At 53.5% G+C, this 22,265-nt stretch overlaps 1 protein-coding gene across 3 annotated transcripts; it reads right to left on the minus strand.

Moving 5' to 3' along the window:
* Positions 1–10,284: 10,284 nt before the first annotated feature.
* LOC101724655 (ficolin-1) lies at positions 10,285–17,419 on the minus strand. Of its 3 annotated transcripts, none has more exons than XM_004849001.3 (9): positions 17,283–17,419; positions 15,804–15,917; positions 14,458–14,511; positions 14,139–14,174; positions 13,479–13,511; positions 13,068–13,195; positions 12,549–12,678; positions 11,438–11,572; positions 10,285–10,755 (listed from the first exon to the last, which is right to left on the minus strand). In XM_004849001.3, the coding sequence occupies exons 1-9, from the start codon at positions 17,362–17,364 to the stop codon at positions 10,508–10,510; spliced, it is 960 nt and encodes a 319-aa protein (XP_004849058.1). In that variant the 5' UTR covers positions 17,365–17,419; the 3' UTR covers positions 10,285–10,507. The 3 variants fall into 3 exon arrangements, with proteins under 3 accessions (XP_004849058.1, XP_021117439.1, XP_004849059.1); XM_004849002.3 differs by having other exon boundaries at positions 10,286–10,710; XM_021261780.2 differs by lacking the exon at positions 15,804–15,917.
* Positions 17,420–22,265: the final 4,846 nt, after the last annotated feature.

Here is a 22,265-nt window from a genome sequence, read left to right on the forward strand (position 1 = left end):
TTGCTTCTATTCAGTGCTGGAGGTGCCACTCACATTGGAGCTGCTGGCAAAACCACCCTAAGACGTCTGCATCTCTGTCATTAGCAACAGAGAAAAATCTCGAACCTTGGGTCCCTGTCACCTGTAATCAGCACAAATTATTTAAGGAAGAAAGGCTAAACCACGCCCACATTAGCCTGGTCCCAGGAACCCCCGAGAGAGCAAAGGCCTCTGGGAACACAGGGCTGCTTCCCACCCGGTGGAAGGCCTGGTCATCCGGGAGAAGGGGCCCTTTCCAGCAGCAACAGATGCAGCTCTGACTTGGAGGCTGGTTCTGTCCTGTGGTTATTTCTAGGCTTTCTGCAATTTTTTCCTGGCCTCTTAGAAGCCAGGTTCCCTTGGTCCTGTCCTCATTTCTTGTTGACCTTGTTGCGGTTTGTAGGAGATGCTCCTTGTGGCCCTGAGACAGAGACAATACTACATGTTCACAGTGGCCTTTTGTCGTCTTCCTGAATACATAAGAAAGTCCCATTTCTAAATTGGTATCACTGCTACTAGACACAGCTGCGCTGTGGAGCTTTGGTCCACAGAATGCTCACAGAGGGAGGACTCCCAGAACTGACCCCAAAACCTGTGCTGCGACCGACCGAAAGGAGCGCCCCAAAGCCCTGCACCAAGCTCATGACTGGAGAAATCAGCAACAGTGTTGCAACAAAAGTCTACACTGTGTCCTGGACTGGAGCCAGCTGGCTGGGCACTGGGCGAAGGGGTTCCCCTGGATGAAAGCATTGCCTCCAATAGCTCAGGAGGCAGCTGCACGGAACATCCTTCGTGGCTGCAGGGGAAGAGCTGGGAAAACAGAATTTTAATAGCATGTTTATTTTCCTTGGCTGTCTGACTAGGTGTAACAAGACGGAGAGGTTAGTAGTTTGCAGGCAGGAATAGAATGGATCAGAGCCTAGGAGTTGAAGGTCTTGAGGAGAAGAAAATGCCTGAACATTTCTAGACACCCAAGCAGTCGGAGCTGGGGCTTTTAAAGCCCTGAGTAACAAACACCAGTGATTTCTTTCTTTTTACCTGAGTGGCTCAGCCCCGTAGTTAGAGTGTCCTTTGGGGAGGCTGCCTTGAGGTCACGGAGCCATTGAACTCGGGAAGAAACGCCTCAGAAAAGAAGCGGGGCGCCTCACCAAGAGGGATGGCCCTCAGGCCCAGCCACCTGCCCTGCTCTGTGCCCAGTGAACTGCGACCTGGAGAGAAGGATCTGCTGTGGTCCCGCATGCACCCCGAGCCTCTGACCTTGTTCCAGTGTCACCAGGAGGCACCCCGCTGGGGCCTGGGAGAGGCAGGAAAACCTGTACCCTCTCCCTTGTCTAAAACTCTGGGCTCCCAGCCAGTGCTGCCTCCTACGGTGTTCTTTAGCTGCACTTGTGCTATGCAGCTTGGTTGTCATTGTTGGTGTGACTGTCATCGGAGGCATATGGGCGGGGGGTGGCCAGTGATCCGATTCCTGGAGATCTGCAGGAGGCTGGTGTCCCACTGCCCACACGCGAGGTGGCAGAAGTCCCGGAGCTGGGACCATCTGAAACGTCCATCTGTCTGTCCCCAGGCAGCACACGGGGACCTCCCGGCAGCCAGAGTTACCTCCCAGTGGTCCTAGAGGACAAGGGCATTCTAACCTAGGACTGACATGGAGGGTCCATCATCAGACCTCACCCTGGGGCAGAGGCAGCAGCCTGTTCCTCCTTCCATACAGGGTGCAGTGGGCGTGTACAGTGGGGCTCCTGACATCTGGGACACGCTGTCTTCCCTCAGCCACTTGTGGCTCTGGACAGTCGCTACCAGAGGAGGTCTCTCTCTGGCTGAGGGTGGCTCTGCATCTCCAGAGGAGCTGGCCAGTGCTTCCCAGTGGCCCTGGGAGCTCTGCAAAAATGTTCATGGGGCCCTCAAAAGGGGTGGGAGTGGAAAAAGCCCAAGCCAGACCACCTGCCACCCACCGGGAGGACAGGCGTGGCTCTGGGCGCTGCCTCTCACTGCACGGTGGGCCACGAGCCCTGCAGCCCCTATTTTCAGGCCCCGCATGGGGCGCTCTGCCAAAGCTCCCCCCTTTCCCTCCGCATCGCTGAAGTCTTCTCTGATATCCGGGCTCTGGGCTCTGAGGGATCACACAGCTGTGGGGTACAAGTGGCTCCCACACCTGCCTGCCAGGCAGGACCACTGGGGAGATGCAAGTCCAGGCCCTGTCAGGCAGGGAGCCACTCCTCAGCAGGAGACACTGTGTTCATTAAAGGGTCCCAGGGACTCTGAGGATGGGCTGGGTAGGAACCACACTGAGCATTTCAGACAGGCTGAGAGGAAGCCACGCCCCACGCCATGGGTCACGTGACCCAGCACCCAAACATTCCTCAGGGCACAGGGAGAAAGCTCCAAATCCAAAGTGAATTAAAATGATAAAAGGAAACAATAAGTAAGGATCAATTAATTACAGAGAATGTTTTTGGTCTTAAATCACTACGTGGTGATGTAGTGTGAGGATTTAAATCTTTCTGCTATCCTATCACCTACTGAAGGAAAACTTCAGCAGGGCGTGGTGGCCCACACCTGTAGTCCCAGGAGTCTGTGAGGTTGAGGCACCAGGGTCCCAAGTGTGAGCCCAACCTGGGCAAGTTAGGAAGACCCTATCTCAACGTAATAAAAAATGTTTAGTTTTGTTCCACTGCCTGCTTCAAAAGTGCAAGGTCCCAAGTTCAATCCCTGATACAAAAACCAAAAACAGAACCAAAAATGTTTATTTTTATTTATTTATTTTGAATACATTTTATTTTATCCCATTACCCCCTCTTAAGCTCCCCCCCAAAAAAATATTTAAAGGGCTGAGGGAATGTAGCTCAGTGCCAGGACAGAGAAAGAGAGAGACAGAGAAAGAGAGAGAGAGAGAGAGAGAGAGAGAGAGAGAGAGAGAGAAAAGAGGAAGGAAAGATTATGCTCTGGCTCTTAAGTTTACCAGGAAACGTAATCCTAGAAAAAAAAATCAACAGAAGAGAAAACACTGTGCACATAATTGTGTAAATTGCTGGATAGAATACAAGTGTTCAACCATCGGAAGATCATCCCCTCAGATAAATGTTAAGTAGCCGTTTAAAAAAAATGCTAAGTGTACAAAATGCACTAACATGGAAAAATAACTGTAAAATTGAAACATAAAAATGTACTTGAAATGAAATTTTACATAAAACAAAAATTTATAATTTTTACGTAAAATTTTAAAGTGACATTTACAAAACTAAAAACAATTACTCCAAGAGAACATTAAAAAGCACAGTCTTCTGTGTCTAGTGACTGGTTAGAAAACAGGGCTGGAAGTCTTTTTGAGAACAAATAAAAAAGCTGGACAAAATTCAGTATGTTTCTTCTGAAACATGAAAGATGATCAGAGCCATGAAGCATCACCTAAATAAGATCTCACAGGGACCGAAACTCAGCGTAGATGGCTGGCTGGCACCTTTGCCTGGGCACTGGCCGTCAGCAGCAGGTGCGGGGTCTGAGGGCACGGCAGGTTGGCAAGGCTCCAGGCAGGGTGCAGGGTGGTCAGGGTGTGGGTGGGCAGTGATGCAGGCGTCTGTGTCCCAGAAGTAAGGGAGACCTGCCAGGAAACAGCTCCCCCAGACTGCAACCTGGTTTCAGATACGTGGGTGGCACAGGCAATGGATGGGTTTCAGGGCCAGCACGTGCCTGGGAAGCCAAAGGAAACCTGCTCCAAAGATGCCACAGTGCTGGGTTTCAAGGCATCTCCTCACATCTGTCTTTCAAGAGTCACGATCCATGACTCTCTGGGCCAGTCATAATGGATGTGCTGCTACATTCAGCGTCTGCACGGCGCAGTCGCGCAAACAGCACCCATTTAATAAGCCGCAGCTCTATAGGTCAGGGGTCTGATGAGTCTCACACAGCTGACAGCCAGGCATGAGCCAAGCTGTGTCCTTAGCTGGAGAATCAGGAAGAAGCAGCTTCCAAGCCCAGTCAGGTGGCTGGAAGAGTCCAGTTTCTTGGGGCTGTGGGACCAAGGCTCCCATTTTCCCGCTGGCTGCTGGGTGAGGCTGTTCTCAGCTCCTTTCTATGTGACCTCTCCACCTTTGAAACTCACACCTCCGGGTCCGATCCTCCTTATGCTACAATCTTTCTGATTTCCTCTTGTGCTTCCTGCCAGGGAAAACTGCTCTAAAAGGCCTGATGGGATAGGATCAGGCCTCTCCCCAAAATCTCCCTTTTTATCACTAAATGTCAGCTGGTTAGTAACCTCAAAGACATCCCCAAATCCCTCTGCCACCCAGCAGGACATAATCACTGGCCCAAGGTCTCACTGGCCTGGGAAGTAGAGCAGGAAGCCTTGGGAACCCGCGTACGTCCCCTCACTCCCCCAGTGGCCTGGGACAGCTTGCTTTGGTGTCCCCTCTGGCTATCTAGAGGCTCCTCTCCTCCTCTCCACTCTGACATGGGTGCAGCTTGACTAAGCATGGTGCCTTTCCCCTGCTCCCACCATTTCAGACTCTGCTGCTGCCTTTTTGAAGAAGACAGGGGGCACTCTGGTATGGCTAAGGTCACAGAGGGAGGGATCTGGGCTAATTGTCAACATCTCTTACTCTCACAGCTAGCTTTCTAGAAGATTCCCCAATTTCAGCCCTGTCTCCTCACTGGATCACCACCATGACAGCTGAGGCTGTCCTGGAGCCCTGCACCAATCACATGCCTGGACCAATCACAGCACTCCCCAGCCACTTCTCTGCTTAGTCTGGGAGGGCTCCCTCCAGTGTACTGACCCTTCATGCTGCAGCTAATGAGGATCAGCAGCAGAGACCAGCACCCTGGCAGAGTTGACCTATGGCATCCAGCACAAGCTGGCAGTGAATAGTGGCAGGCAGCAGTGGCAGTGACCAGCAGCTAGCTGTGTCAGCTGTTGGCATCCAGCATTATCTGGTGTCATCAGGACTGCTAGCACAGCTGCCCTTTACTGGTGTATGATTTCCATCTGCATCAAGCAAAAGAATCCTAGGCTGATTGACAACAAAACTACCTGATGACCTGAAAAATAAATACCAGCAGGCAGATTGGAGAGAGGAATAAAAGCTTGGGGAAATAACCCACAGTGGGAAAGCAGATCAGTAATCTGATCCTAGCTATGGAATTCCTTCCTAAAACAACAAAAAATTCACCTTCTTCTAGAAGGTTTGAAAAGGATCCAAGCCTCATAGAATAACATTCAGAATTCCAGGATAGAATATAAACCTGCAAAGAACACAAAGAATCAAGAAAACATAAGCAATTCTGAAGAGAAAGGCAATAGGCATCTACCAATCCTGACAAGACCTGTGTATTAGAAGTATTAGACTTTAAGGCAACTACTATAACCATGCTTCAAGAAGTAAGGCCAAACACTCTTGAAACAAATGGGAACATTTTTAACAAAGTCCTTGGAGCTAAAATATGGTAACAAAGGAAAATTTTAGAATTAAAAAAATGCAACAAAGAAATAAAAAATAAATAAAGAAATAAAACTTCTTCAGAGTGGAAAAAATTCATATTACATTTAGAGGCACAGCAAGCCTTTCAGCTAGCTTTCTAGTGAAAACAATTAAATCTAGAAATAGTGGACATACATAGTAAAGTGCTATGGCTGAGTATATATCTCAGTGGTAGGTTACTTATCCATTATACCTGAAGCCCTGGGTTCCATCCCCCAGAGTATAAAAATAAATAAATAAATAAAATAAAAGTAAAAACAACTGCCTATGAGGAAGTCTACACCAAAAGAAAATACTATGTAAAATGAGGTGAAGTAAAGACATTTTCAGATGACAAAAACAGACAAAATTTGTCACAGCAAACCTGCACTAAAAAATAGCTATATGAAAGAGAGGTTGTCAGATGCTAAGAATATGGTGCCAGGGCCGGGGATTTAGCTCAGTGGCATCACACCTGCCTTGCAAGCACAAGGCCCTGAGTTCGATCCCCAGAACCCCAAAAAAGAATATGGTCCCTACTGAAATGGAAATGGAAGAAGAATAAAGACCAATATAAAGGGTAAAAATGTGGATAATGATGACTATTGACTGCTGAAGTCTAATAACAGGTACAGCATGCAGGGCTTTAAGTGAATATGACAGCAGTGACAGGGAGGAAAGAGAGTGTTAAATGTAGTTACAGGTGTTGAAGGTCTTCACTGGAAAGGTGGTAAAAAGCATAATTTATATTAAAGTGCACCAAGTCAAGTGTACATGGGTGTTGCAAACACAATCATAAGCACTGTAGAACAGGAAGAGAATAGACAAATTGTAAACTAATGGGGGGAAGATGGGATAATAAAAATATCAACCCATACGAAAAAAGACCAGAAAGGAGAGAAATGGGGACAGAAATAATGCTGTGTGTGGGTCCCCTGTGCCAGAACTATGCTGGATGGACCTATGCCTGCACTCCTGATGTCAGGGAGAACCTGGGGGAGGATGGCATTGACTGGCACCAAGAAGGACGCTGCCTTAGCACACACTTTATCCACCCTCAAAGCAGCTGTGACAGTTTCTGAGATTTGTAAAGTGAGTTCTGAGAGGAACCTGTCAGCATTTGATGATGGCTGCTTCAAATTAATGTTCAGTCTCTGAAAGCTACAAATCCAAGCACTAAACTCCCCCCTGTTGTGCCCAGATTTTGAGGTCCCCAAAGACCACCAAGGAGCCGATTCCGATGTAAACACACGAGGGTTGTTTACTCAAGCTCGAGCAGGGACTCCCAACTGTCACCGCCACAGCAGGTCAAGATTGAGAGCCCCGACTCCAAATCAGCAGGGGTTTTTATAGTGGTTACAGCAAGGTTCTAGATTGGCAATTAAACCTGATTGATTGTGCCTTGCGCACCCAAGCTGCAAACGGTTGCTAACTACTGATTAGCTGTTGCTAGGGGACGGCTGAACACTATCACATGCAGGTGGTCAAAATACATCTTGTGGTTTTTCTTAGAACTGAAATTTATGCCACCAAATTTTAGAATGGAGTCACTTAGGTCTCACACCCCCTCGTCTTTTTAGTTTGGCTGACAAATCTTGTCTTTCTATTTTTATGAAACTTGCAAATTTTAATAGTCATCTTTTCAGGACTTTTGAGTACTACAAGTTTAGCTCATTAAATACCATCAAACAGGGCTGGGGATTTAGCTCAGTGGTTCCACTGCCTGCCTCGAAAGTGCAAGGTCCCAAGTTCAATCCCTGATACCAAAAAAAAAAAAAATCCCATCAAACATTTTACACTCTAGCAATAAGTGTAATGCTTTCAAATTCTTTCCCAGGTATTTTGGTTGTCTATTGAACAACGCCTTTTCAGTACTTATTAATTTTCAGAAGTCTAACAATTCAACCTTAAAATGCAACGAACCCAAAGTCTCTTATGCATTCCAATACTGTGCATAAATGCTCTAAGATTTCCGTGCAGCATTAGAAGACTAAGTCAGTTACTTAATTATTCATTTTAGATTTGATTTATGTGATTTTCTTTGTAATAGGCCAAATTCTTCAAACATTATAAGACTATGAAATATCAAGCCTGTCCATATTTCTTAATGTAAAAGCTGTAATTCTATGGTTCTGATTATTGTAATCATTTACAGAGCTTATAGCCAGGACAAAACAGAATCTGGTCAACAAGGACACCAGAACCCAGGAAATGTGCATGCTGCTCACATCCCCAGGCCAACCATGCCCATTTCTTTAAAAATAGTGGAGCACAAATGGACACCTAAGTGTATAAAGTGCAAAGTATGATTTAAATATTTTTATCACTTTCCAGCAAACATGCTTCTAATCATCACCCAGTCAAGAGTCAGGGCATTGCTGGGACCAATGTCCTGTCACCACCCTATGTCTCCCTTCTTCTTATTTTCCTGATATGTATTTAGTGAGTCGGGAGATTAGAGCATGGCAAACTGGCTGGGGAAGTGGGTGTGACCTGTCAATTACAAAGTCCCAGGACACGTGAGCAGAGCAGTTCCCAAAGCCCTGCATGTGGAACCAATCAGAGCACTACCTTCAATTCTTCTTGCAAGAAGCCAAGTGGGCTTTTAATAGGATGGCATAGACCTGATGTCAGCCTGAGGAGTGGAAGACACAAAAGACAGCTGCTGTTTTCCTTGTGGCCACTGTACTTTGTCTCACAGTGGTCCACTCACACCCTGTAGAGTAAACTTCTTTTCCTACTAGTAGTTGGCTTGGACTCGCTCTACAGAGCATGTTTCTTTTCTTTTCACACCTATAATAAATGGAATACCTCTCTACCTTGTGTGCTTGTCTTGAACAAGTCTTTGTCCAGGACAGGAAGAACCTAGAACACCTCTAGAAGGAGATTCCAGAACCCCGAAGCCCGGTAGCATTACCACATAGGTATGCATCCAAAATACTATAGGTTATTTTGCTTTTGAAATGCTCATTGGTTGTGGAATCACTTGTGCGAGGCTTAGGGTGTGTGGTGTTGACCTTCCATCTTCATTGCTCTGGAGACTTCTCTGGAATGGGTGTCCTTGGAGTCTCCATCCATCCCCTCCCTGATGGGCTTATGGCTTGATTTGCTTTGGGGCTCTTGTGCATAGCCTGGCTGTGACATTCCTGATCGTGCCCCCCATGCCCACTCAGGGCTGGGTGTGAGATGTGACTCTTTCACTCTGCATGGTCTACACAGCTGGCCCGGCTGTGGCCGAATCACTGTCCATCTGCGTTGGCATTGCAGAGTTGTGCCCCCGGCCCCGTGTGGTCTTCTTCTCAGTCCTTGTCGTGGAGGCTTCTGGCGGGGGGCAGCAGCACCTCATTTCGACTGTAATTCGCATTTCTCTATAAGTAATCCAATGGAGAACCTTTTAAAATTAAATACTGGTCCTTTGTATAAATATATTGGCACCTTCTTATAAATATAAGCATACTGGACCTTTTAATAAATATATTAGACACCATCTTTTGTGAAGCATCTGTCCAAACCACATACCCGTTTTTTTTTTTTTGCAGTATGTGAGATGGAATGGTAGGCAAGCCCTTTACCATTGAGCTGCACCCCAAGCCCTTAGCACCTAGCTTTTTTACTGAGCTGATATTGATATATCCCTATGCCGAGTATTTATTAGTGCATACCAGGTGGCAGAAGAGTGGTTTGGTTTTGGCCTATCTGTACGTGCATATTCCGTGTTTTGACCATTTCCCTCCCATTATCTCCCTGTCCTTCCCTACCCTGCATATTTATTATTATTTACAAGAATTTGTTCAGGTTGGAGCTTGTGCTTTCTATTTTAAATAGGTCGTGGTGGAGAGTAATGTGCCCCGCCCTCGTGGCTAGAACCTGGGAAGCTTCCAGGGCAAACTTTGAGAGGTGACGGGGGCTGCAGACCCTGAGGCTCCCCGGCCACTGCAGTCTTAGCCTGGGAGTCCTGGCAGTGGCTGCCCTGCAAGCTGTGGCCAGAGGAGCTGTAGCAATAAAAGTGAGCCAAACAGATGGAATGTCAGAAGCCAGATGCAGCGACCCCTGGTGGAGGATGTGGACTGTCCCTAGGAGCAGAGGAGGAGAGGGGTGGCTCCCCCCGGGCCTGGTGACAGGGCCAGCCCTGCTGACGCCTTGGCCTCAGCCCAGCAAGGCCTCTGGAACTTCTGACCTCCAGAACTACAGTAACAAGTGTGTGGTTTCAGCCACTAAGTGAGTGCGGTCAGCTGCAGAGGGGCGTGTGTGTGGCAGAGGGATGGCCCCCCTGGGGTTTCCTTCTCCTCTCCCAGCCCTGGCCTGTCTGGAGCAAGGACACCTTCTCCCTAGCCGGGGGCCTGCTCAGCAGTGCCCTGGGCTGAGGTAGCTAGCAGAGCCTCTGTGCCTTCCCAGCTGGCCCACACCTGCTCCCCAGAGTTCGTTCGCTGCACGGGCTTTTCCGGGGGGACGGGGTGCCAGCTGCCCAAAGGGTGGACTCTTCCATGCCAGAAAGCAGCCAAGCTCTGCCCAGCTCCCTCCCTGTCTTTCCAGGAGTTTTCTGGGCCCTGGTGACCCTTTAAAAGATGTGTGATGAACTACAGGGATCCCCAGACTCCCACCTCTCATCAGTGGGGGGAGCTTGAATGTGGAGGCAGAAAGTTCAGGGCAAATGTGCTCATGTCTGTGGGCATCAGTGCCCTGCCTGCCGAGTGGGCCCCTAACTCTGGGACTTTCCAAGCTCCTGAGAACCCCGCTCCACAATGCGGATGAAGAGACAAATCCCCAAGCAGGGGTTCGAGAAATAAGAATTAAAACGGGAGCCACTTGTCTGACAGAGAGAAGACGTGTTTGGGGAACATAATTCCCCATCAGGTGAGGCTGGGGACAGGTGGGGCAACGGGCAGTGGCACGGAGTGCGGATAGGGCTGCAGGGCAAAGGGCACGGCGGGAGGCAGGGCAGCCTCTGAGTGGGGACCGAGCCCCCAGGCTTCTGCTGTGGCTGCCTTGTGCGGTGGCCTCTTTCTCAGGTGTAGAGGGGTCTCTGCTCGGAGCTAGGCGGGGCGCAGCTTCATCTCCGACACCTTGTAGCTGTATTTGTACCCCTTGCCCGACCTCCAGTTGACGCCATTGGCATAGCTGTCGTGGGGACCCCTGAGGTAGAGGCCGTTCAGGTTGGACACGTGACATTCCCCATACCACCAGGCTCCGCAGTACTGCTCCGCACAGCTGGCAGAACTCTGGTCGTTGTCCTGGTCTTTGGTGGAGAAGAACATGCTGCTGTGGGACGTCAGAGAGTCTCCTGCTCAGGGAAAAGGTGGATCTTTGGATGCGACTGCATCTGGGCTCTCCAGGCCTCGCCGGGCCCGGCCTCCTGCCTTGGTCGGCTTTAAGAAGGGTGAATCGTTCCCTGGGTCGGACCCCTGGCACCTACTCCCTCCATCCTGAATCCTGCATCTGCGTGCCCCTGGGCTTCTCCAGCCCCTGCCTGCCCTGGAGGTGCTCCCGGTCTGCCTCCATGAGCACGAGGCCCACCGCTGTCTCCTGAGGGGGAGCGGTTTCCCCCAAGCCTCGGCTTTTCTACCTGCAATGGGACCAAGGCTCTCTGCCCACCTCCTTCCCTGAGGGTCCTGGAGGGTCCCGGAGTGTCAAACAGAAGCCCGAACTCCAAGGCACCATCGTGAAAGCTCCCAGGGAGCAGCTGCCCCATGCAGCTCCGGGCTCAGCCCAGCAGACCCCAGAGGCTCTGGTGAGTGGATGCCCCGGAGGAGGTGGCCCCTAAACCACGTGGCCAGAGTCCCTTTGGGCAAGAAGGCCCCTCGGGGCCAGGAAGCCCTCGGGTTCTCAGGCTCTGCTCCCTGTGCAGCGGAGGACACAGCCTTGGGGGTTATCTGATCCCATCCCGAGGACTGGGCAACATAAAGACTCAGAGGTGCTGGGCTCAGAGCCACAGCCCTGGCCAGGTCTCCCGCTGGGACACTCACCCGCACTGCCCTCAACAAAGGCACCCAGTGCCAGCTTGTACTTCTCTGCCTCGTCCGCCACCTTGAAGGAGCTGTACTTGGCAAAGCTGTGGTTGCCCTCGAAGTCCACCAAGTCCACGCGGAGCTCGCTGCTTCCTGCGGGAGAGCCCTGGGTCTTAGCCGCGGAAGCTTGGCAGGATGCGGGAACGTCCTGGGTAGAAGCGAGGCCCCAGGGCTCTCTGTGTCTAAGCAGATTTCCTGCTGTCCCTCAGCTTGGCTGAAGATCCAGCTTGGCCGTCACCCATTGGGATGAGGCTCACTTTACTCTAGAGTGTAAGAAGCTTTGGCAAGTGTCTTCTCGAAAGAGTTACGGACATCCCATCGCAGTGCCCCGTGCACAGCCAAGTTCAGAGCAGCACAACTCACAGTGGCTAAATCTTGGAAGCAGCCTCTAAGTCCATCAACAGCCAAATGGATAAAGAAATGTGAGGTTTACACAGCATGGAGTACTGCTCTGCCATAAGGAAGGATGAACTTGAATGATTTGTAGGAAAATGGATGCACCTTGAGACCATAGTGTTAAATGAAGTAAATTAGATGCATCACATGGTTTCTCTGATAGAAGAAACCCAAAGTTAAATGAACAACAAAACAAAAAGACAGACAGTAGGGAGTGAGGAGATAGATCTTTCTCGAATGGGAATGAGATCAAGAGGTGCGGGGAGGCTGCGGGCCATGGAGGACCGAAAAGGGCTGATCACTCCCTACCTGAGGCCTTGGCTGCCTGCGAAGCCTCCCCAGGCAAGGAGGCTGGGAGGGGCCCAAGCGTCTCTGATGCACTGATGGTTGGAGGCGCCCCGGGGAGCTGTCCCCAAGCCCTGGTGGCCCTGCTACCTGCTTCTCGGGTCCTGAGAGGCCAGCGGCCTGCACAGCTGGACAGGCCTCACCTCCTGTCCTCACCTTCTTTGATCCTGATGTTCCGGGGTGGCTACAGCAGGGGGTACCCGCCCTGGGGGTCACAGTGGTGCCCCCACATGTGCTGAGAGTAATGGCCCTGGCTGGCACTGGGCCCTTCTGCTCTGATGCTGGGCCTTTGGCTCCCACGGCCCCCATGCCCGTCCCTGCTGCTTACCCTGGGATGTCAGGGCATGGATGTTGTCGTTCCCCAGCCAGAACTCTCCCTGCTGGTTGCCGAAACCCTGCTTGTAGGCGGCCCAGTCCCGAAAGAAGTCCACGGAGCCGTCCAGCCTGCACTGGAAGACCTGGGGGAGGGCAGCAAGGGCACTCAGGGGTGGGAGGCCAGGCTGATGCCCCGCTGGGTGGGGACTGGCGTGAGAGCTCACTGGGCACCTGGATGGGTGCACACGCACCATGAGGGCAGCACAGCTCCCACCTGAGGGAGGAGGAAATGGAGGCCCCACGGGGGTGGGCAGCCAGCCGGAAGCCACACAGCAAGACAGCAGTGGGCTTCCTCTGTGCCCCGGGACCTGGACTGTCTGTCACCCTCAGGGTCCCCTCCTCTACAACACAGGGGTCTTTCTGGGCTGCAGAGGGGAACGGGAATCTCAGTCTGCTCCCTGCCAGCCACTGAACCCGGTCTCTGGGATTCCTGGCCCCTCGCTTTTCATGAGGTCCCCAGCCTGACACGCACAGTCCACCCGCCGCCATCTGTTTCCATGTCACACAGCACAGTCAGGGGCCGGCAGTCGGGCAGGTAGATGGTATGCCAGCCGCTCAGGAAGTGGCCCAGGCTGAGGAGCTCCTTGCAGGTCCGAGGTCCTGGGAATGGGACAGGAAAAGAGGTGGAACATGGCCCTGGGCCGGCTGCATGGTTCGGGGGCCCAGGGTGGTCTCCCAGGGCCCGGGCCTGTGGGTGGAGTGTAATTTTTTCCTGAAAAGCCACCGTGGAAGGCACCATCTCAGGCAGTGGCCGCCAGGTGTCTGAGTCCCAGAGTGACGAATGGACTGGTGGACAGAGTTTATCCCAGGCCCGGGGTCCCGAGTCTGCCTGGCTGGCTGGGGTGGGGGGCGGGGCTCTGGCATGGGGTGGGGGCATGGTCACCTGTAGTGCAGGACTGCGAAGACCCAGCGTCTCCTGCTCAGGGAGAGAAGAGACATCGGCATCAGCCCTCCTCCTTCGCAGCCTACGTACCCCAGGAACACGGAGGAGGGGACGGGAGAACCCAGCGCTGCCCTAGCCAGGCACCAGGCCTGCTGCCCTGGGTGCCTGGCCCCTGCCTGGCTCTTCCTCGTGGCGGGCAGTGAGTGCTCGGAGGCTGTTGATTTGGGCCTCAGGTACCCATCAAGGCAGGGGATCGACTCAAACCCGTCTCGGCTGGCCACTTCACCCGTGTCTGCACCGGAGACCACGGGGACTCAAGTTTCTGCCCTGATTTGGAGCTTTCCTCTAGACAAAGCACGTGCCTGTATCTTAGCACTTATACTGATTTTACAGTTTTTAAAAATAGACAAGAATCCCAACAAGTCAAATGGCCCCATTTCCGGCGATGCCATCTCACCAGTCCCTCGGGCAGACCCCGGGTAGATGCTCATGTGGGAGCCACTGGGGACTCAGGTGGCCAACTGTGCCCAGGTCCCTGCTGCCCTCCCCAGTGTTGCCCAGAGAGGGACTTGGGGCTCTTCCTCCAGGGTGGCGCTGGCGTGGCTGAACCTGGCACTGCACAAAGCCCACTGGGCTGCAGGGCTGTGGTGGACAGCTCACCTTTCTCCCCACGGACCCCTTTGTCCCCTCGGTCCCCTGGAGAGAGAATGGGAAGCTGATGGTGAGAAGGTCAAGTCCGTTGAGGCTGGCCCATCCCGTGAGGGGTCACCACCAAGAGCAGCGCTGCCAGGGGAGGTGTCAAGGAGGCAGCAGCTGCTGGGCTGAGCCAGGTCCCTCCCTGCGACACCTGCTCATCGTTATGCCTGCTGACTTTCGTCAGGGAGGGGACACTGAGTCCGGGACACAGCGGGCCCTTTCAGTCTCGCCTCCCCACCTGGGGTCCTGCTGGCGCCTCCTCCTCACATGGCTTTGTGGTTACCTTTGGGCCCGGGTGGTCCTGCCTTGCCAGGGGGTCCAGGGGGGCCTCGTTCTCCTGCAAATTCCAGACAGGACTCCCTGAGAAAAGCAGCCCTCCGAAGCCTTGCCCCCAAATCTGCCCTGTGCCTTAAACTCCCATACTCCAGATGATGTGGGTTCAGCACCCTCGGAGCTGCTGGCTGGGCCTGATCCTGGCAGGGACCGCAGTGAGGGGGATGGAGCCCCAGTCACTTGGTGGCTGACGGGGAGCCCGGATTCAGGCAGGGAGCTCGCCCCACTGGCTCTGCTCTCTGGCTGCAACCTGGATCCTGCCCTCTACCCCTGCTAATGAAAAGCTTAGGGCCATGAGGTCCTCTCGGAGCTGGGCTGTCTTCTTAGGGTGGGGTCTCGGGACCAAGAGCACACTCTCAGAGTACTCTCATCCTCAGCGGGTCCCCAGAGGAGGAGGTGGCTCTGTGTGTGGCCAAAGCCTGGCTGTGTAGAGGCTGGGATGTGCTCACACAGCCCTCTGTGCTAGCTCTGACCACGTGGCCACACAGCTTGGTGCTGCTGGCCCCTGAGGGGATCACGGACCACCCAGCCCTCTGTCCCAGCTAGGTGTGTCTGGGCCCAGAGCTAGGCCCTCCTCTCCTGGACAGACGGAGCCTAGGGCCAGGAGAGGCAGCCCCCAGCCCCCAGAAGGGCAGCAAGGACACCCACCAGCCTCGCTGTGCCCTCACAGTGCCCAGGGCCATCGCTTCCTGTTTGGGGCAGGCCATCGATATGCAGTGGCAGGAGACTAGTGCACCGGAAGTGGGGTACTGACTGACACCCTCTCCATGGGGACAGCAGGGCTCAAGGGACAGGAATCCCAGGCTGGTGGGTCCACTGTGGTGAGAAGGTGCACAGGGACCACGAGCCCAGGCACCTCACAGGCCAGGTAAGTCTCAGGGTGTCCAAGTTCTTCCTGTCTCCACCAAATACTCCCTGGGCCCCTCCATGAACACCTCCATGTGCCAGGAGCTCACTCCGGCAGCACCCTGCAGGGCATCCACACACATCCAGCCACACCAGGGACAGGGGATCGGGACCCACCACAGCTGTCCTTCTGGAGGGTCAGGTGCCACAGGCACAGGGTCAGGACAGGGAGGCTGATGCAGGAAACTGTGCCCAAAGCCCCTGTGCTGTCACATAGGGATGCTCCCTCCAAAGGCATCTTCAGACGCCCTGGACCTCCAAGTCCTCCTCTGTCGGTGGCCTGAGCAGGGGTCAGGACCCAGAGTGGGGCAGTGCCCGGCTGGACATCCATTGCCGAAGGGTGAGAGCCCTCCTGCCCTGTGGCTGACTCCACACCCCGCCTACACCCACCTTTCTCTCCTCTGGCTCCTGCCTCGCCCTTGGGCCCCGGGGGTCCGGGCAGCCCAGGGCAGCCCCGGAGAATGGCAAGCTTGTCGGTCCCCTCCGTGCCCACCACCTTCACCTCTGCGGAGAAACACACCCAGCCCCGTCAAGGCGGTCAGCCCGGGCCGGAGGCCTTGTAGAGCCCCAAACAGCCACCTACCTGCATGGCCCTGCCACCTCAGGAGCCCTGGAGAGGACCAGGTCCCCAGTGGGGTGGAAGTGCAGGGCTGAGCCCTGGCTTGGGGGTCAGCCTGCCCTAGAGGACCCAGTTCCTCAGTGCCAGGGTCCAGCCTCAGTGCTGAGCACCCTCGGGCAGCCACCTAAACTCTCTGAGCTTCTGTCTCCTCGGCTCCAAGTGGGGACAGGGGCCGGGTGTAGGAGATTAGATTGGAGAACACAGACTGGAAAGGAAGGGGCTTTGTAAGCAGGAGCCGCTCTCGGCAAAGAGCAGTCATCGCTTCCGAGGCTCAGGGAGATGTCAGTGTGCTGTTCTCTCTGCCAGACCCCGGGATGGACCTAGGATTGCTGGGCTGGGAAGGGTCACCTGGGGCCCTGGGGAGGGGACACGTGATCCAAGGAACAGAGCGAGCAGCCCACACCTGGGCCCAAACACAGTTAGTCTTTGCAGAACATTGTTGATTAGAAGGCAGAGACCACAGGAATCTGTGGGATTGAGCAGTGCTCTCCCTGGGAGACAGGGCAGGGTCATCTTTGTTATGTTTCCCTTCTGCACCCCACATCCTGGAATCAGGATCTGGGGGTGGGGGGAACACACCTGTGCTTTGCCAAAAGCCCCAGGTAAGTGTGGCAGCCACTGGGGAGATGGGGGAGTCTTAGAGTTCTTCCCCCAAAGCCCACGAGCAGGTAGAAAAAAGCCGACGCTATTCTAGGTGAGGGAGTCAGGCCCTGTCTGCCAAGCCTGGTGGGGCAGGTGCCACAGGCTTGGAGGCGGACAGACCCTGGAGAAGCCTGCCCTGCTCCTCTGCCTGTGTGTGTCGCTCAGGCCCTCTGCGTCTCCGTCTCCCTGTCTGGGGATGAAGTAGAACCGTGACAGGCTTTGCAGAAAGATGCGTGTGTCGTGTGGTGACCAGGACTGCCCTCTCAGCCCTCTAGGAGGCAAGGTGGGAGGATGGCAGGTTCGAGTCCTGCCCGGGCAGCTCAGTAAGGCCCTCTCTCAAAGTAAAAAGGGACTGGGGCTGCAGATCAGTACAAAGGCCCTGGGTTTGATGCCCAGGATGGAAGGAAAGAGAGGAAGAAAGCAAGAAAGGAAGAAAGGAAGGAAGGAAGGAAGAAAGAAAGAAGGAATGAGAAAGAGTAAAAGAAGATGAAGGAAGGAAGAGAAAGAAAAGAGGAAGAGAAAAAAAAGAAGATGAGAAAGAAAAGAAGGCGAACAGCCAAGGGCAGGTAGCTCTCAGCCCTGGGATCAGAGGGGAGAGTCTGTCTCACCTGGACAGGTGTCAGCAGCCTGGACATCCAGGTCTTGGATGCACAGGAACACAAGGAGCAGGACTGTGGGCCCTGGGGCCATGGTGACCCCACCCAGCTCTAGGCCCTTTCTGTGGCCTGACTGAAGCTCCCAGCACTCATAGGGAGCCAGGCCTGGCCTTGGGCCCAGTTTCTCAACTACCTAGGGGACACCCACTTCCGACAGGCTGTCTGATTGCTCAAGGGGAGGTGTGAAATCGTTCCACAGTGCACGTCCCTCACTTCCCCTAACAGGACACCTGGCCAGAGACCCCTCTGCCAGAGACGGCTCCCTTGTTCTTGGCATAAGGAAAGCCCAGTCCCCATGTGTCCCCGACATCTCCCAGTGGCCCTGTGGCCCCACTTCCTCCCCTGTGGCGCTCACTGGGGTGGGGAAGGCTCTGCGGAGGATGCTTCCTGCCTCTTGGGCCATCCTGGGTGTGGGGGCTGCTGGTGACACCTGAAGTCAAGTTCCCGGAGGGCAAATTCAGGTCTCACGCTGAGGCTGACACTCAGCCCGAGCCCACTGTGGGCACCTGGGGGAGGGCCTCGGAAGACTTGCAGGCACGGTCACCAGCAGAGTTGGGTGGTAGCCAGAGTCGGTGGCCGAGAGGCAGCCTGGTTTCTCTGGGCCAGTGCACAACCTGGGGGCTCCCAGCCACATGGACCCCCATGGAGGAGCGGGGCCCCAAGCCACGGTGTAGCAAGAACAGGGCCGCACTTGGCACAGGCAGCCCTTGCCTTTCCACCTGCTCGTGCCAGGCCTGGGCTTCTGGCAGCGGGACAGCAGCTTCGTCACAGGGGCACCTCCGAGGCCCCAGGGGCTGCTAAACCAGGCCGGCTGGGTCTGGCCTCCTGCAGGCCACCTCCTGTGTTGTCTCACCCAGGGCTTGGTGGGGACAGGGTGGTGGCAGCCCTCTGTCCCTGCATCCCCTTGCCCTCAGCCCCGGGGGACTGGGCTGTCTCTTCACCACACTCCCTGGGTCACTTCAGGGGAGGCGGCCCCAGTAGAGGCTGGTGTCGGAGATGTGTGTGAGATGTGAGCCAAGGGCGTGAGGGGAGGCCAGCACTGCCGTTGGGTAGGGGTCTGGTGTGTCCCCAAGTCTTCGGGTATTGACCTTTAACCCCCACCGTGGAGTGGAGAGGTGGAAGCCGGATCCGATGGTGGGGCTGAGATCAGGATAGGATCATCAAGTGGAGCCCTATGCTGGAGCCCTGGTGGCTTTAGAGGAGGAGAGAACACACATACACATATGCACTCAGAAAGAAGCACACATGCATGCACACACACAGGCACACATTCAGGCATACACACACACCTTCACCCCTTTCTCTCACCAGGATGTTCTGTGCCACCTCAGGCCTCCATCAGCAAAAAGCCTTTCCCCAGTGCCATACTAAAATATTTTGTTTGGATTCTGGCAATGTCAGTTCAGGTGTCTGGGGCCCTCTGTCCTCCTCAGCTGCAGAAAGGCCAAGGGTCGGCGCCTTGAGCTGTTAAAGGTGTGGGTCTGGGTTTGGGTCAGTGGGCTTCCCCCAAGGAAAAGGGGCCTGCAGGCTGCCTGGTAGCTAAGTGTGTGTCTTGTCCTGGGGAAAGAACCCTCAGGTCTTTCTGGGTCGCTCCTGCCCTCAGGCTCCTGGTGGAAACCATCAGAAATCTTCTCTGAAGGAGAACGAAGCCTCCCGGGCTCTTGTGACTTCGGCGACTCATTTTTCTCCAGCCAAACTTTAGACTGGGATGGACAATAACCAGGTTCCCTAGGAGGAAAGACAACATCCTAGGAAGAGCGGCTGTGAAGCTGGGCACAGATGCTAAAGTTACAGCTGCACTGACGCACACAGACATCGGGGAGCTCCTCCGAGGTTGAGGACAATGAGGAAGGAGGCTGTGACTGCCACTGGGGTAGCGGGGGAGGAGAGGGGCCTCAGGGGGCCAGAGAGGTGGACACGGAGTTATTTTCAGAAGGTGGAAATGAACCAGTAGAGAAGCTAAGCGGCTCCCAAGAGAAACTGTGCAAATGAGTACATTTAGCAAAGCCAGTTCTGCTTCTAAAAGCCAGCCACGAAGAATTAACAAATGAGATATAGAGGGGCCGGGGATTTAGCTCAGTGGTTCTGCCACCTGCCTCACAAGTGCAAGGACCCAAGTTCGATCCTCAGTACCAAAAAAAAAAAAAGAGATTTAAAAACTGTGCAGTACTTGGCACCAAAGGCAAATAACTAAATAGATCTAATGAAATGCATGCCAGGCTTCCATGCAGAGAACTGTCAGGTGGGAGCTTCGGGGTCCAGAGCAAGATGGGAAGTCTGTCCTTCATTCCTGGGTCAGAGGACTCAGGATCGGCAAGACATCAGTTTCCTAGCTGATTTACAGTCTCCTTCCCTGCCGGATCCACCACGTTCCCATTTTGTGATCCTTGGCAAAGTGGATTTAAGATTTACGTGAAAACCAAGACTTCCTTGAGCAGAAACAAGGAACATCCACTCTCCCTCCCTCATACCCATGTGCATTAGAAAACTGCAGGAATTAATACAGTGGCCTGTGGACTCAGTTTACCTACAGAAATGAGCAAGGAGTCCAGAAACAAAGCTAGGCATCCTGACCTTTGACCCCTGGCACCGGTGGCTGTTCAGGGTGCTGGGGAGGATGACCTCAGTTCCTCGGAACGACCTGAGGGACCTTCTCCTGGAAACAAGGAGTGGAACTTGACTGTCATCATAAAAATAGTCAATATTAGGAGAATCATAAGCCCCCATGTGCAAGGTAAAAACAATAGCTTTAGATCCAATTGTAAGATATCAAACAACCTCAGAAATTTCTTCTTTAGGATAGAAAATTACTAAACCATACAGGAAGTCTGAAAACTGAACACAGAGGTAAACATTTGCTTTTTGCAATACACCCCAAGGGAATGGAAAGACAAGCCACTGGAGGACGGACACAGTGACAGAGGACTTGGATCTGGGATAAAGAACTGAGCAAAATGAAAGCTAGTTAATAGGAAGTCGGAGACAGATCTTTCTTAAATGGGAAGAGGATCAAGGGATAGAGGGAGGGGAGAAGAGGGTATGAAAAAGGGACTCAATCTGTGTGTGTGTGCATGTGTGTGTGCATGCATGTGTGTGCATGTGTGTATGTGTCCATATATGTAGGTGTGTGCATATTTTGGGGATGGGTGTGCACGTGTGTGCATGCATGTATGTGTATATTGTGGATGTGTGTATGTGTGTGTGGATGCATGCATGTACATGCATGTGTGTATGTGTATTGTGGGGGTGGGTGCATGCATGTGTGTACACACATGTGTGTATGTGTGTATGTGCAGGTGGGTGCACATGTGTGTGTGTGTGTGTGTGCCAACTCCACACAGGGAATGTAAACATTATGCACTGTAAACATTATGAACTACATACATGGAGTAATAAAAAATACAGTGTTAGTGTGTACGATCAGAGTTTTTCTACATATAGATTTCTTTGAAATCTCATTTGCCATGACAGATTATGGGCATTTTTACACAAATAAATATAGATCCATGTATATAAAAAAAGAGAGAGAATTCCTGTAAATCAACCCTCCTGCAGAAAGCAGTAACCTCACTCTAGCAGAAGATGATACTTCAGAGCCGAGAGGAAGGCGAACAGGCAGGCGCTCAACCTCAGGAATAACCAGAGAAACATGGTTAAAATCACATGGGCACCCCCTTTCATTCACCCCGGGGCTGAACAGCAGGGCATACGGGCTTTGGTGAGGGTGCCTGAGAAATGAGGGCAAACATTGGAGAAGTGGGAAAACTTCCGGGCATTTCTTCCTGCAGTTTTCAGTGAGCAGCTAGCTCTGTAGCCAGCAAAACATGGCTTTGTTCTGCTGAACAGAAAGGTGTGGCCGGACGAGCAACTCGCCCAGGAGCAGCCAGCCCCACCCTGCAAGCAGCAGCTGGGTACGCCCTGCAGCAGGGGCGATCCTCCAAGGGAAGTTCACACTGCAGAGTCCTGCACCACATAAAACAGACGATGCCTCCCTCAGAAGCACTGTTGGAACTCACAAAGCTTTGAAAGACAGGCTGCGTAACAGAGTGCTTACTACTTAATCTTACCTGTGTAAGGTTCAAAAGGAGGCCACACTGGAAGGGGGGGCACTCTGGTAAAATGCAGAGAAAGGCAGAGCTTGGGGGCTCCCTCTGGAGGAGGAGGGACAGGCTTTGCCTGGGGCTGCTGCCTGACACTGCTCCCCTGGGTGGTGCATGGTTAGCTTTGTGCACTTTGGAGAGTGGATGTCATGTTTCACCCTGGAAAGGAAGTTTAAATCCGTGAACAGGAGCCTCGGGTGTCTCGGTCACCCCACGTTGCCTCCTGCTTACTTCGGGTGTAGGACAGCTATCTCCAGGGTCCCTCTTGTCCCCACCCTCACTTCTGGGAGTCTGACCAGCCTGGCTCACTCCCATTCTGGAGCCTCCGGGTCTGGCTGGAGTCTGAGATGAGTCTTTGAAGAGTCCGGACAATGCAATGTTTCTGATTCCGAGAGGCTGTGACTCTGCTATATAACAGCTGGGAGCCTGGCTGCCCAAACGCAGGTTGCTACAGACTGTGTGACAGCCTGTGGCAGTGTGCTCTGTGCACCTGGGACCCCCGCCCTGTGACCCTCCTCCTGTCGTCCCATCAGCCAGACCTGACTTCTCCTCATCTCGAGTCCTGGCCTCCGGGTGCAGTACTGACCCGCTCTCCAGAGACCTGGGCAAGGGCCCTGGCTGGGCTATCCTGGTCCCTCTGCGGGGCCCAACTTCCCCTCCTGTTCACCGGCTCTGAGGGCCATGGGGAGGGGCCCCCTTCCGGGCTGGGCTTCTGCACACGACTCCTCAGAGCCCTGGGGATCTTTGTGCGCCCTTCTGTGGGGCAGAGGGTGCCTGCCAAGTCCGTCCTAGAGCCCAGGGCAGGGTGCCTCCCCGTCAATGTTTAGACATTTCC

Source organism: Heterocephalus glaber, unplaced genomic scaffold (assembly GCF_053883595.1).
Source record: "Heterocephalus glaber isolate CG9 unplaced genomic scaffold, H.glaber_assembly_v1.0 deba00001479, whole genome shotgun sequence".
Taxonomy (NCBI): Eukaryota; Metazoa; Chordata; class Mammalia; order Rodentia; family Bathyergidae; genus Heterocephalus; species Heterocephalus glaber.

Bases quoted from the DNA above. Each gene is read 5' to 3' on its own strand.
- LOC101724655 (XM_004849001.3), bottom strand. From the start codon at position 17,364: ATGGCCCCAGGGCCCACAGTCCTGCTCCTTGTGTTCCTGTGCATCCAA. The intron at 15,918-17,282 runs GTGAGACAGACT...GTTTCTCCGCAG, and splicing joins GGCTGCTGACACCTGTCCAG to AGGTGAAGGTGGTGGGCACG. The intron at 13,512-14,138 runs GTGAGCTGTCCA...CTCCCTGAGCAG, and splicing joins AGGGGTCCGTGGGGAGAAAG to GAGACGCTGGGTCTTCGCAG.